The following is a 16,307-nucleotide window of genomic DNA, read 5'->3' on the forward strand; positions in this document are numbered from 1 at the left end:
TGAAAATTGTCAGTCTTTTTTTGTTTTTCCTGCAAAAAAATAAAAGACCCAATGATGATCAAATACCACCAAAAAAAAAATGCCATAAATGTAATTTATGTACAGTGTTGCATGACCGCACAATTGTAACGCAGTGCTGTATAGTATATATAGGTAACGCAATGCCATATAGCAAAAAATTACCTAGTCATTAAGGGGGGTAAATCTTCTGGAGGTCAAGTGGTTAACCACCTCAATACTGGGCACCTTTACCCCCTTCCTTCCCAGACCAATTTTTAGCTTTCAGTACTCTTGCAATTTGAACGACAATTACTAAGCCATGCTACACTGTATCCAAATGAAATTATTATCATTTTGTTCACACAAATAGAGCTTTCTTTTGGCAGTATTTATTCACCACTGGGTTTTTTATTTTTTGTGATATAAGCGAAAAAAAGCAAAAATTTTGAAAAAAAAACAATATTTTCTACTTTCTGTTTTAAAAGAAATCAATAATATATAATAAAATAAAATCTAATTTCATCATAAATTTAGGCCAACATGTATAGTATCTCACAAAAGTGAGTGCACCCCTCACATTTTTGTAAATATTTTATTATATCTTTTCATGTGACAACCAACACTGAAGAAATTACACTTTGCCACAATGTAAAGTAGTGAGTGTACAATTTGTGTAACAGTGTAAATTCACTGTCCCCTCAAATTAGCTCAACACACAGCCATTAATGTCTAAACCGCTGGCGACAAAAGCAAGTACACCCCTAAGTGAAAATGTCCAAATTGGGCCCAAAGTATCAATATTTTGTGTGGCCACCATTTTTTTCCCAGCCCTGCCTTAACCCTCTTGGGCATGGAGTTCACCAGAGCTTCATAGGTTGCCCCTGGAGTCCTCTTCCACTCCTCCATGTTGACATCACAGAGCTGGTGGATGTTAGAGACCTTGCACTCCTCCACCTTCCGTTTGAGGATGCCCTACAGATGCTCAATAGGGTTTAGGTCTGGAGACATACTTGGCCAGTCCATCACCTTTACCCTCAGTGTCTTTAGCAAGACAGTGGTCGTCTTGGAGGTGTGTTTAGGGTCGTTATCATGTTGGAATACTGTCCTGTGGCCAAGTTTTCGAAGGGAGGGGATCATGCTCTGCTTTAGTATGTCACAGTTCATGTTGGCATTCTTGGTTCACTCAGTGAACTGTAGCTCCCCAGTGCTGGCAGCACTCATGCAGCCCCAGACCACGACACTCCCACCATCATGCTTGAGTGTAGGCAAGACACACTTGTCTTTGTACTCCTCACCTGGTTACTGTCACACACGCTTGACACCAGTTTCTCTTGGTCTCATCAGACCACAGGACATGGTTCCAATAATCTATGTCCTTAGTCTGCTTGTCTTCAGCAATCTGTTAGCAGGCTTTCTTGTGCATCATCTTTAGAAGAGGCTTCCTTCTGGGATGACAGCCATGCAGACCAATTTGATGCAGTTTGCGGCGTATGGTTTGAGCACTAACAGGCTGACTACCTGGCAGCACTCATACGTCTATTTCCCAAAGACAACCTCTGGATATGATGCTGAGCACATGCACTCAACTTCTTTGGTCGACCATGGTGAGGCCTGTTCTGAGTGGAACCTGTCCTGTTAAACCGCTGTATGATCTTGGCCACCAAGCTGCAGCTCAGTTTTAGGGCCTTGGTAATCTTCTTATAGCTTCTTATCTTTATGTAGAGAAACAATTGTTTTTTCCAGATACTTAGAGAGTTCTTTGCCATGAGGTGCCATGTTGAACTTCCAGTGACCAGTATGAGAGAGTAAGAGCGATAACACCAAATTTAACACACCTTCTCCCCATTCACACCTGAGACCTTGTAACACTAAAGAGTCACATGACACCAGGGAGGGAAAGTGGCTAACTGAGCCCAATTTGGACATTTTCACTTAAGGGTGTACTCACTTTTGTTGCCAGTGGTTTAGACATTAATGGCTGTGTTGAGTTATTTTGAGGGGACAGCAAATTTACACTGTTATATAAGCTGTACACTCATTACTTTACATTGTAGCAAAGTGTAATTTCTTTAGTGTTGTCACATGAAAAGATATACAGTGGGGACGGAAAGTATTCAGACCCCCATAAATGTTTCACTCTTTGTTATATTGCAGACATTTGCTAAAATCATTTAAGTTTATTTTTTTCCTCATTAATGTACACACAGCACCCCATATTGACAGAAAAACACAGAATTGTTGACATTTTTGCAGATTTATTAAAAAAGAAAAACTGAAATATCACATGGTCCTAAGTATTCAGACCCTTTGCTGTGACACTCATATATTAAACTCAGGTGCTGTCCATTTCTTCTGATCATCCTTGAGATGGTTCTACACCTTCATTTGAGTCCAGCTGTGTTTGATTATACTGATTGCACTTGATTAGGAAAGCCAGACACCTATCAGGGGAGAAGGGCCTTGGTGAGAGAGGTAAAGAAGAACCCAAAGATCACTGTGGCTGAGCTCCAGAGATGCAGTCAGGAGATGAGAAAAAGTTGTAGAAAGTCAACCATCACTGCAGCCCTCCACCAGTCGGGGCTTTATGGCAGAGTGGCCCGACGGAAGCCTCTCCTCAGTGCAAGACACATGAAAGCCTGCATGGAGTTTGCTAAAAAACACCCGAAGGACTCCAAGATGGTAAGAAATAAGATTCTCTGGTCTGATGAGACCAAGATAGAACTTTTTGGCCTTAATTCTAAGCGGTATGTGTGGAGAAAACCAGGCACGGCTCATCACCTGTCCAATACAGTCCCAACAGTGAAGCATGGTGGTGGCTGCATCATGCTGTGGGGGTGTTTTTCAGCTGCAGGGACAGGACGACTGGTTGCAATTGAGGGAAAGATGAATGCGGCCAAGTACAGGGATATCCTGGACGAAAACCTTCTCCAGAGTGCTCAGGACCTTAGACTGGGCTGAAGGTTTACCTTCCAACAAGACAATGACCCTAAGCACACAGCTAAAATAATGAAGGAGTGGCTTCACAACAACTCTGTGACTGTTCTTGAATGGCCCAGCCAGAGCCCTGACTTAAACCCAATTGAGCATCTCTGGAGAGACCTAAAAATGGCTGTCCACCAATGTTTTACCATCCAACCTGACAGAACTGGACAGGATCTGCAAGGAGGAATGGCAGAGGATCCCCAAATCCAGGTGTGAAAATCTTGTTGCATCTTTCCCAAAAAGACTAATGGCTGTATTAGATCAAAAGGGTGCTTCTATTAAATACTAAGCAAAGGGTCTGAATACTTAGGACCATGTGATATTTCAGTTTTTCTTTTTTAATAAATCTGCAAAAATGTCAACAATTCTGTGTTTTTCTGTCAATATGGGGTGCTATGTGTACATTAATGAGGAAAAAATGAACTTAAATGATTTTAGCAAATGGCTGCAATATAACAAAGAGTGAAAAATTTAAGGGGGTCTGAATACTTTCCGTCCCCACTGTAATAAAATATTTACAAAAATGTGAGGGGTGTACTCACTTTTGTGAGATACTGTATTCTGCTACATGTCTTTGGAAAAAAAAGTGTATGATAATAGGTTTGAGTAAAAGTTATAGAGTCTACAAGTTAGTATCATTGAGAATTGATCAATCCTGATGTACTGATGGCCTATCTCATTTCTTGAGGCCCTAAAACATTAGGACAGTACAGATACCCCCCAAATTATGCCTTTTTGTAAAGATGACAGTGCAAGGTATTTAGTAAAAGGCATAGTGAGTTTTTTGAAGCTACAATTATATGCCAACAATAGTTTGGAAATTTTTTTTTTTTTCATACCACATGTATGAGACTTTTACATAGCATGGCCATATGCAGAGGCCCAGCATGCAGGGAACACCATCAGGCATTCTAAAACCATAAAATATACATTTCATTTCCTGAGTACCTATCACATTTTTGAAGGCCCTGGATCACCAGAACGATGGAATTAGATGCGGCAGATGATCACCAACAAATGTGCTCAGATGATCACAGACAGATGTGTGCAGATGAGCACAAACAGATGTGTGCAGATGATCATGGACAGATGATCACAGACAGATGTGCACCAGATGTAAGCAGATGATCACAAACAGATGTGCTCAGATGATCACGGACAGATGTGCCAGATGATCAGGGACAGATGTGTCATATGATTACAGACAGATGTGCACCTTATGTGCACCAGATGATCACAAACAGATGTGCACCTGATGTGCGCCAGAAGATCATAGACAGATGTGCACCAGATGATCACGGACAGATGTGACAGATGTACCAGATGATCACGCACAGATGTGCCAGATAATCATGGACAGATGTGCCAGATGATCACAGACAGATGTTCAGTGGGACAGATGTGGACATATGTTAAGTGTGACAGATGTTTGCTAGGACAGATGTGGACAGATGTTTACTGTGTTGGGGACACTGTTTAGGGACACTAGCTGGGTGATCAATGTATAAAAGCTGTAAAGCACAGCTCACACACACTGATCCCCAGCTTGCAGATCTGCTCTCTTCTTCTCACTGACTCTGTGTGAGGAGAAGCAGAGCCGATGACCTAACAATGGCTCTCAACTTACATTACATGATGGCTGTGATTGGACACAGCTGTCATGTGATCAGTAGGGCCAATCACAGAACCCTCCTGCCGAGTGACGTGGCCCAGTCACACACCAGGATTGCGCCACTGTGTGGGCATGCAGCCACATGATCCCGCTTCTTGTGACGTCCCCCCAGGCCATTTACATCACATGATGGCTGTGTTTGGACACAGCCATCATGTGATCGAGAGGAAAAATCACAGAGCCCTCCTGCCAATCTGAGATGCGGGGTGTCTGGGGGACACGCGTGCATCTGGATGGTGCAGCTGCGCGGGCACATGGCCAGGTGATCCCTCTCCTTCTGAAGGACGTTCAGGAACATCCACTCAGAAGGAGGAAGCGCTCACCCGGCCGTATACGTACAGTTGCCGGGTGGGAAGTGGTTAAAGTGTGTTTCCACTTTTGCTGCCACATTGGGATACCACCTACTTTATATTTGTTAAATGTTCCTTTACACATAGAATAAAAAAAAAAGTTGCTGCAAAAAAGTTTTCTATTTTCACACTTATTCTCCTCCCAGTCAATCAGGAAGCGGGTCTAAACCATGATGCCGAGGAAGAGAGCAGAAGTAGGAGAAGCCACCGCCCATCGCTGCCATAGATGGGGTAAGTGCTCCTGTGCTCCTGATGACCCGACCGACTTCTTGGTGGCTGTGGGTGCACTGTTTGCCACCCCCAAAAAAATTTACCACCAGCCTCCACTGAGTTGTACATTGCATGTAAATTAACTTAATTTGCATTTCTTTTTGATACAATTATTTGTTTTATTAACCTTTTTTTACATGTCTTATTTGTTCTTATGCTGTGTACACACAAGCGGACTTTCCGGCATACTTGGTCCGGCGGACCAGAGTCCGCCGGACAATCCGATCACGTGTAGGCTTCGGCTGACTTTTTTTCCCCAAAAGTCCGCTGGACCTAGATTTAAAACATGTTTTAAATCTTTCCGTCGGACTCAGTTTCTGTATGCTGGTCCGACGGAAAGCCCGATCGTCTGTATGCTGGTCTGACGGACCAGATACGACGCAAGGGCAGGGTATTGCATCTCGCGCTCGCTGCAATAGGAAAAACAAATTTTCCTATTGTGGCGAGCGTGGGGCATATCAGGCCCTTAGGTCTGGTATGGATTTTAAAGGAAACCCCCTACACCGAAAAAACGGCGTGGGGCCCCCTAAAATCCATACTAGACCCCGATCTGAGCACGCAGCCCGGCAGGTCAGGAAAGGGGGTGGGGACGAGCGAGCGCCCCCCCTCCTGAACTGTACCAGGCCGCATGCCCTCAACATGGGGGGTGGGTGCTTTTGGGGGAGGGGGTGCCCTGCGGGGCCCCCCACCCCAAAGCACCTTGTCCCCATGTTGATGAGGACAAGGGCCTCTTCCCGACAACCCTGGCCGTTGGTTGTCAGGGTCTGCGGGCGGGGGGGCTTATCGGAATCCGGGAGCCCCCTATAATAAGAGGGCCCAAAGATCCCGGCCCCCCACCCTATGTGAATGAGTATGGGGTACATGGTACCCCTACCCATTCACCTAGGGAAAAAGTGTCAATAATAAAACACACTACACAGGTTTTTAAAATAATTTATTAAACAGCTCCGGGGGGTCTTCCTCCGGCTTCGGGGGTCCCTCCAGTTCCTCTTCTCCCGGCGTCCAGTTGGTTCTTCTCTGCTCTCTCTGGCCCCTTCTTCCGGTGTTCCAGTTCTTCTGCCGGCTCCTCTGCTGTCTTCATGCCACTCTTTTGCCAGCGGAGGCCCGGACTTCTGGGCTTCTTGTCTTCTTCCCTCTTCTCTTCTCCAGATGTTGACACGACGGTCTCTCCGGCTGGACTGCTCTCTGAGCGCTCCGATGTGACTTATATAGGCGGAGACCCTGCCCCCTTATGCCGTCACAGTCCCTGGGCATGCTGGGACTGTGACGTTTTAGGGGGCGTGGTCAACATCACCCTGTGAGCACCCCCCATGTTAAGGGCATGCGGCCTGGCACGGTTCAGGGCGCTCGCTCATCCCCACCCCCTTTAGTGATCGGCCGGGCTGCGTGCTCGGATTGGGGTCTGGTATGGATTCCAGGGGGGACCCTACGCCGTTTTTTCGGCGTAGGGGTTCCCTTTATAATCCATACCAGACCTAGGGGCCTGGTATGACCTGCAACAGGGCTCGCAAGGTGTCAATCTCGCCGATAAAAGCGGCAAGATTGACTTCCTTTTCTAGTCCCGTCATACCCGAGTCATGTTCAAAATGAATGAACTTGTCCGTGTGTGGGCAAGTCCGTTCATTCTGAAAGTCCGCCGTAACTCTGGCGAAAGTCCGTCGGAAAGATGGGCAGACCTAGCCTGCCGGAAAGTCCGGTCATGTCCGGTCGTGTGTAGGCAAGTCCGTCCATTCAGGTAGTCCACCGCAAAGTCCAGCAGAAAGACCGTCGGACCAAGTCTGCTGCAAAGTCCGCTCGTGTGTACGAGGTATAAGGCATCTGGTTCAGGTCAAAGAAAACTGATCTAACTCCCGGAGGCAGCTCTTCTGCAACAAGTCACTTGTGTAATCAGTCAGCAACAGATATAGCAATCTGTTGCTACAGTTCTGACTTCAGCCTTCAGACTGACAAGAAGTCCAATAACATTGCAAATTATGTCATGTTACTTCCTATGTAAACACAATGCAGAAGCACTGTGTTTACAGTGCTCTTCTACATGAAATTTACAGTACTCTTTGTGAACATGGTCATTATTCTGAATGTACAGTATATGTACAAACTGAAATATAATTAAACATGTCTAACTATGAACTTGACACATTTATAAATGTTTAAATACAACTGTTTTCAGATTGTTTCACTCATAAAATTTAGGATCACCATTAATTACCAGACCACCCAAACAAATGTTTTTGTAAACCAATTTTACAAATTCCCTTTTTTCTCCATAGAAATGAGATATATGATACATTTTATAACACTGTTACCTTTTTTTGATTCAGCAGGTTCCACTTTATGTTCTGTTACTGGAGTTTCTAACAATGAAAACATGGGTTAATGGCATACTGGATAGTAATTACATTTTCTATATTGCATATTTCATGTAAAAGTATGTAGAATTAACTTATAGCTAGCTGTATGTACATATAAAGTATGCAAACATTTAATGGTCTTATGCCCTTGCCTGTCTCTTTTAATTTTGTCCTATTTAAGATTTCTTTTTACTTTTTACAATGTTACCTTTTTACTTATAATGGGTCACTTCAGTACTGAAAACTGTCCTACTTTACAGCAGATCTCATCTAAGTCAAAAAAAATTTGTCGACAACATTTTGCTAAAATGAAACATTGGGCAAACAAATAGCTATATAACTATCACTGTCAATAATTGTCATCCAGCAACCACCACCCTTTTAAGCTATAACTTTATTTTGACGGAGCAGCTGAATGGCTTTGTGAGGTACATCATTTGCTTTTTCCTCTAAGATTGTGCTTTAATGGCTGCAATAGTGGTTTTAATACATCTTGGGTTGAACAAAAAGTAATGCCTCACTGTTACTTTGCCTAGTACAACAAAGTACATGTCTAAAAACTGACTTCCAGGTAAACTTTTAAATATACAGAGTTGCATATAAGTATATTTACCTTTAAAATAATTTTTCATTCTGTGCAGTCAGTTTTGTAATCCAGGCACCTTTGGCAGTCTGAACAACCAGAAGCTCGACCTCTGCTGTAGAAGCTCATAGCTCAGTCAAGAACATTGGCCAAGACTCATTGTATGATTGACATTTAACAGTTGGCCATTTTCCTGGTGTTTAGGCTCCTTTTACACTCGTACAACTCCAAAGTTGCACTGACTTTGTAGTGCAACTTTGACGTAACTTTGACACAACTTTGGATAGGTGCAACTTGGGTAAGACTTTGGCTTTGGCCAGTTATAATGGACAACTGTTGCACACAAGTTGCATTGTATAACATTAAGGTATAACTTTCATGCAACTTCTGAGGGTTAACATTGAATTCTATGGCCCTCAAGTTGTGCATTAACTACTTTGAAGTTGCTGCAACTTTAAGTCGTGCATATATGAATGAGTATCATTGGAAAACATGGGGAATGACTTTTCAAGCAACTTTTATGTCCAAAGTTGCATGACAAGTCACACAAGTGTGAATGGAGCTTAAGGCCCCTTTCACACGTGTGCGACCGGAAAGTCGTGAGATCTTGCCGTGATATTTTGCTGCGACTTTGATGTGATTTTTCCACAACCTTGATGCAACTTGAAGCAATGCCTGTGTAATCATGAGGTCTATGGACCTCAAGTTACATCAAAGTCGAACTAAAGTAGTGCAGAGACTACTTTGAAGTGCAACTTGAAGTTGCACAGATATGAATGATACCCTCCATTGATCTGATAGTTTTATGAGTGTATCCCACACATGCTCGATGGATTGAGATCTGGATGACTTGTTGTTGTGTTCCTCAAACCATTCTTGAACCATCTTTGCAGTGTAGAAGGGCACATCCTTCTGAAAAAGGCCACTGCCACCAGAGAATACCTTTTTCATAAAAGGGTGTACTTAGTCAGCAATAATAATTTAGGTAGGTGCTATGCATCAAAGTAACATCCACATGAATGGCAGGACCCAAGGTTTTCCAAGTTAACATTGCTCAAAGCATCACACAGTCTCCCCCTGCTTGACTTCTTCCTATACTGCATCCTGGTTCTATTTTCCCAGGCAAGCAATGCACACATACCTGCCCGCCCACATGATTTAAAAAAGAATGTGAGTCTTCAGACCAGTCCACCCTTTTCCATTGCTCTGTGGTCCAGTTCTGATGATCATGTGCCCATTGTAGGCTTTGATGGGGATACAGGTCAGCATGGACACCCTGACCAGTCTGTGGCTACACAGCCCCATACACAGCAAACTGTGATGCCCATTTTTTGCCCCACATCAGCTTCATGGACAGTGTGTTTACTTGCTGCCTAATATATACTCCTGACTTTCAGATGCAATTGTAACAAGATAATCAATGTTATCCACTTTACCAGTCCGTGATCCTAATGTTATGCTTGATCCGTGTATATCGGTATTATACATGTCTAAGTCAGAAGCATACAAATTTACTTACCTACAGTAATGTTATATAGTGGGTATAAAGAAAGATTAAGGTCCCCTCCTAGTCGGGCAATTCCTTCCTGAAAGTCCTGCAGAGCAGCCAATATCCTGAATAGAGCACTTGTCTCTGCTGAATTAAGAAAAAAATGTACTTTAAATTAAAATAGGTAAACCCTCTTTAATGATTTACCTACGTAGCTATGTTATCTTAACTACACATGCAGGCACCATGTCTATTTACCTCCAACATTGTTTACTAATATGTAAAGTGCCTTCAAATTATTGCTTGCCTAGAGCACATTAATTGTATTTACAGGCAGCTCTAGTGCTGCTTTCGTGTGCAAGCAGCCATAGAACTACACCACCTGTGAGCACTGACATTAGAAAGATAAGCATATTGCACTGTTGTCTTGTAGACCAGCTGCATACTACAAACATAAAGCTGACAACACTGATTACCATTTCACTACACTATTGGCAGTGTTGTTAGCCCATGGAAGGAAGGAAGGTACAGCCTGTATATCTTTAATGTGGCAAAGAAAAAAAGTCTTTAACCACTTGCTTACTGGGCACTTAAACCCCCCTCCTGTCCAGACCAATTTTCAGCTTTTAGTGCTGTCGCACTTTGAACGACAATTGCGCGGTCATACAACACGGTACCCAAATGAAATTTTTATCATTTTTTTCCCACAAATAGAGCTTTTTTTTGATGGTATTTGATCACCTCTACTGTTTTTATTTTTTGTTAAAAAAAATTTAAAAAGACAGAATTTTTTTAAAAAAATTATATTTTTTTTTTATTTTGTTATCAATTTTTGCAAACAGTTAATTTTTCTCCTTCGTTTATGTACGCCGATGAGGCGGCACTGATGGGCACCGATAGGTGGCAGTGATGGGCACTGATGGGTGGCGGTTATGGGCACTGATGGGTGGCAGTGTTGGGCACTGATTGGGCACTGACTGATGGCAGCACTGCTAGGTGGCACTAATAAGTGGCACTTGTGGGCATTGATAGGTGGCACTTGTGGGCATTGATAGGTGGCACTTGTGGGCTTTAATAGGTGGCACTTGTGGGCTTTAATAGGTGGCACTTGTGGGCTTTAATAGGTGGCACTTGTGGGCACTGTGGGCACTGGCAGATGGCACTTGGAGGCACAGATGAGGCATCTGTGCCTCCTTCCTCTTCGGGACCGATGTCCCTTTGACATGAGCCGGTGATCGGCTTTTTTTTCCTCCTCACGCTGTCAGCGTGAGGAGAAAACGAAACCGATCACCGAGCTTTTGTTTACATCATGTGACCAGCTGTCATTGGCTGACAGCTGATCACATGGTAAGGGGCCGGGACCGGCCCCTTACTCAGATCTGTGATCACCCGAGTCTCCGTGACTCGGTGATCACAGCGCGCACACCGCGCGCCCTGCACGGTGCGTGCGGTGCGCGTGCATAGGGGAGGACGTCATATTCAGAAACCATGGATACCTATGGGACTGTGACTATGCTGTCATATAATTTTTCTTAGGTTTATTTTAAAAATAACAGATTAGGTTTATTTTAAAATAATACCATAAATAATCTTTACTTCGTTTTTAAAGGGTAACTGTGCTTAACTTGCATTGAATGTTAAACTGGCCATAGGTGGATTAAAATGTGTCCAGTTCAGCAGGGACTGCTCGAATTTCAATCAGTGGGTGGCCATCCTCATTTGACAGAAGTCGAATGCAAGATTGACTTCTGTTAAACAGACAAGTTGAAACTTTTTTTTGATCAGTGGCTGTAGCCAGTTGGCATTGTTTTTTTCTCTTTTTAGGCATTTAAGTATATGTTCTGCAATACAAAAACTTTTTGATACTTATAGTAATCCAGTATCTTTGTATTTTATAACTGAACTGACATTTCATACAAATGTATCAATTTTCCAGCTATCTTCTGCAAACTACCAAACCACTCCTCTCATTGTAATAGAGGTGAGGAGTTGGGAAGGTGGTTGTTGTCCAAAACAAGAGAGCAACCTGGGGTTAAAACACTTCTCCACTATGGCTACAGTGCAATAAGTAAGCAATGTCACCTAATCTACCTAAGGACAGTAAGTGTGTTACTAGCAGCATCACCAGATAAAAACAAAGGAAAAAAAGCCTTAAAAAATAAAACTAATACCACCACCACCAAATCTAAGTAATGGTAAGATGAAGTATATTTAAATTTTGCATTGGGGTTTAGATTACACATAAAAAAATATATTTTTTTAGTAAGACAAATCTGTGTACTTAAAAACACTAAGCTACTTTACTAAGTATTTTTGCACACGTAATATGTTTTAATGAAGGGGCCTTAACTGGTTTCTTAAGTACATAAGCATTACAGTATTAATTTAGTAACACAGAACTTTCTAGTGTTAAAGAGAAAAATTAGAAAATCAGCTTTACTTTTTTTTAGCTTCATCAAGTCTTTGATTATTACAGGTTTTTTTTTTCAGTTAATGATCCAGCCCCAGTCTGGCTCCTCATGTCATCTTTAACTTCATCATGTGTTAGTCATAAAAATTACTTCTTGTCTTTCCTGTTAAAACTGGCAATCTGACAAGTTATGTGATAAACCTCTTTGAATCTGTATAATTACCTATTTTAGGCTCCAGTAGTTGTTGGTCCTCTACTTTTGGGTGTGTTTCTGCATAAAGCAATAACATGTGGACAAGTTAAAAAAAAATGCTATAAAGAACAGCTATACAAAACTATCCATTTTGGTGGCCCAACTAGATTCAAAGTTTTTGATAGAGGGTGCAAGATAGGATACTATGTCAGCTTTTTATTGTTTATAAGCAAATTGAAGAGATCTTTAAAGTGGAGTTCCACCCAAAAGTGGAAGCTCCGCTTATCGGTCTCCTCCCCCCTCCCATGCCACATTTGGCACCTTTTGGGAGGAGGGGGGAATGGGTATCTGTTTTTGACAGGTACCATCCCCACTTCCGTCAGAGCTCGCCTCAGTGAGGTACGTCAGAAATTTGTCCCGCTCCTCCTTCTCTGCCGCCGGGCATTCAGAAAGCTCAGTACATGTGCAGTAGGGAATCGGCTGTGAAGCCGCAAGGCTTCACTGCCAGTTTCCCTTACAGGCAGCGCCCGAGAGCCAATGGAAACATTGGCTGGGGTGCCGACATCACTGGATTCCAGGACAGGTAAGTGTCCCAATATTAAACGTCAGCAGCTACAGTATGTGTAGCTGCTGAATTTAAATTTTTCCATGGAGGGCTGGAGCACCGCTTTAATTGGTGTGATCAACAAGCCTGAAATTTAAGGGAAATTTAAGGGAAATCTCACCAGGACATAGAACACAAGGCAATCACTTTTAACAGAGTATAGAAGACAAATGACAACAAATATCAATTGTTTGGGGTGTGTTTGATGATGTTTTATAAACTATCCTTCATATGTAAATCCAAAACAAACACAGGAAATAGTTGCATTTTAATCAAATGTACAAATTAACTTAGGAAAAACAGTTGTTTGTTAGCAATAAAGCATGAATAAAGCAAGTTGTGGAGTCTTTCAAGTATGCAAGCTGATTTCCTGTTTAATGCCAATAAAATATTACAAACTGCCATGGATGCTTCCACATGTGTGTCATATAAATCGATTGAGTTTTTGACCACAGATCAATTATTCCGATTGGAAGAGAATGATTGAAGAAAAAAAAATGTGATTATTTATCGAAGTATATATGGCCTCCATAAGGATGATTTACTAAAGAAGTAGAGAATGGTTGCTTTGAATACCCAGCCATGTACAGATGAAATTTAAAAACAGGACTTTTTCTGAAATGTTTTTACACATGATTAGAAGATAAACGTGAGCTTTGAGAAGATGAAATGAAGTATTTTTTGCTAGAAAATTGCTTAGAACCCCCAAACACTATATATTTGTATAAAGCAGAGGCCATTGAGAGTAAATTGGTGGGTTTTGCAATTTTGTTATGTCACATGGTGTTTGTGCAGCGATTTTTCAAATGCTTTTTTGGAAAAAAAATTGGAAAAAATACACTTTTTGGAAATTTAATGCACAAAACACAATACATAACTCAATTTGTTTGTGAAATATAAACGATGATATTACGCTAAGTAAATAGATGCCAAAAACATCACATTTTAAATCTGCATATTTCTGTGCAACGGCAACAAACAATTTAAATTTTTTATCCATAGGCAACATTTTGAAAAAGCTTTTACAGGTTACCACTTTAGATTTATAGAGGGGGTCTAGTGCAATAATTACTGCCCATGATCTGACATGCACGGTGATACCTCACATGTGTGGGACAACCGCTGTTTTTGTGCATGCGGGACCAACGCATGCATTCGCCATTGCACGCGAGCATGGGGAGACAGGGCACTTTAATTTTTTTTTCATTATGAATTTTTTTTTATAACTTTAATTGCTGTCACAAGGAATGAAAACATACTTGTCACAGTAATAGGCATGTGACAGGTACCCTTTATGGTGAGATCTGGGATCTCTATCCCTCCTCCACCAAGATCAGTGTTTTTGATTGCTTTTTTTTTTTTTTTAATGGCGCTGTTGACATCCAGGTAAACCAAAAAGTGATGTCAGGTCATTGCTTCTGGGTTACCAAAGCAGAGACCCAATTAAAGCCAATCCGGGCTTTGTTCGATTCTATGACCAGCCAGCAGACATGCCAGCTGGTCGCTCGGGTTAACCGGGACGGGAGAGCCCAAGAAAGCTGTAAAAGGCAGTGGGGGGCATCCACTCCTTCTGCTCGTAAAAGCAATTCAGCAGCTAGTTAGCCACTAGGATAGCTTTTACAAGAGAGCCAACTTCTGGCTCTAAAAAATGGTACCTGGGTGATTCCAGCAGCTGCAGGCATCATCCAGGTATAACCACTTCAAGTCCAGAGACATACGAGTACATCGCCGGTCATCAAGTGGATATATACAGTATACACCAATGTTAAATGCAAATATATACTGCCTTTTTAAGACACGATGAAGGGCAATTTCGATGTATGCTCTCATGGTATGTCATTGTTGCTTTTCTTTTAAACATACAATAAAATATAGATTTTGAATATATACATGTGTTATATTTATGAAAGATAGGTTGTGACTGATGTTGTATTGCTCCATGTTCTTTTTAAATAATTTACTATGATTAATGTAAGCACGGCTTCACATTCTTGATTAAAGCAGGCTGTTAAAAAATGGGCAATCTAGCCCAGCACCCCTCCTTTGGTTGGTTTCTAAACATTTCTGTCATACATATTTATATCCTCATTTCACGTAATAGAAATAGATGTATAAAGCAAACCGAACTTCTAGAAAATGAAAGGTTCATTAGTTCTGCTGTCCTTTGTACCTTTTTTACAGCCTAGTCTTATAAAATATTACTAAGCATGTTTTAACTGATTTTAAACTTCTGAAAAGCACCCATGAATAAGTGCTAGAAGTATACATGGAAACATTGCGACAAAAGTTTATTTATCTCTTCTATTCTCTCACTTCCCTCTCTCTATAGGGAATAATATTTGTTATTTAGAATGTACCCCATTGAGAATTCTGCAAAGCAATGCTACCTTTGTCGTTAAGCTACACAGACACAATTGATCTGTACAAAGAGGCAGCCAAGTAGGAAGAAACAACAAAACTAAGCACTTGAATGCATGTTAGCAAAGACTTGAAAAATATCCCTCAGGTTCCATATTTTATATTTTAATTATATAAACTGTTTCTAATGTGTCACACATCAATGCTTTTCAAAAGGGTATTTAACTGCCAGATAGACTTCTACTTATTGCACTCAGGACAATTATAAGAATAAAAACTTACAAATATGAGTAGAAGAATTTGACAGACAATCCTCTTTCTCCCCCATGTGCCCTTTTTAGGAATACCCGCCATCTCTAACTGCAACTTGACCAACTGCAGTTTTTCCTTGGTTATGTTTAAATTGTATATTTTACTGAGTCACGGATAAAACCATGTTGGGAATACCCCTGCTGTCAAACCACCCCTTTGTGTGCAAAACACAACCTAAAATGAAATAAAGTAAATTGTGGGTGCTAGGTTGTATCATGTGTTTGCTTGATTGTATCATATGATTAAAGGGCCAGTGCACCAAAACTAACATTTCAATTTTCAGTATATACTGAAAAGTTAAAGGAGTTGTAAAGGCAGAAGGTTTTATTTAACTTAATGCATTATATGCATTAAAGTGGATGTAAACCTGATTCATGAAATTTGAGCTGGGCACACATATCTGCAGAGTTTTCTTATCTCTCTTCAAAGCACTGTGTCCCTTAGCTATCTCCTGCTCAGTTCTTCTGTTATCAGCCTGATAACTTCTGACAAGTTCTCTGCCACATATAGGGATGAGCCAAACACCCCCCGGTTTGGTTTGCAGCAGAACATGAGAACAGGCAAAAAATTAGTTTGAACACGTGAACACCATTAAAGTCTATGGGACGCGAACATGAATAATCAAATTTTAAAGGCTTATATGCATGGTATTGTCATAAAAAGTATTTGGGGACCTGGGTCCTGCCCCAGGTGACATGTATCAATGCAAAAAAAAGTTTTAAAAACTGGCATT

At 41.5% G+C, this 16,307-nt stretch overlaps 1 protein-coding gene across 1 annotated transcript in view; it reads right to left on the reverse strand.

Moving 5' to 3' along the window:
- Positions 1-16,307, reverse strand: part of LOC141141259 (uncharacterized) — a 1,017,917-nt gene that overhangs the window by 213,677 nt on the left and 787,933 nt on the right. The window contains exons 49-51 of the mRNA XM_073628940.1: positions 12,331-12,378; positions 9,728-9,844; positions 7,581-7,628 (exon numbers count right to left, since the gene is read on the reverse strand). Coding sequence (XP_073485041.1) covers positions 7,581-7,628; positions 9,728-9,844; positions 12,331-12,378 — 213 coding nt within the window. The remainder of the gene's footprint in view (positions 1-7,580; positions 7,629-9,727; positions 9,845-12,330; positions 12,379-16,307) is intronic.

Source organism: Aquarana catesbeiana, linkage group LG04 (genome assembly GCF_042186555.1).
Source record: "Aquarana catesbeiana isolate 2022-GZ linkage group LG04, ASM4218655v1, whole genome shotgun sequence".
In the NCBI taxonomy this organism is placed as follows: domain Eukaryota; kingdom Metazoa; phylum Chordata; class Amphibia; order Anura; family Ranidae; genus Aquarana; species Aquarana catesbeiana.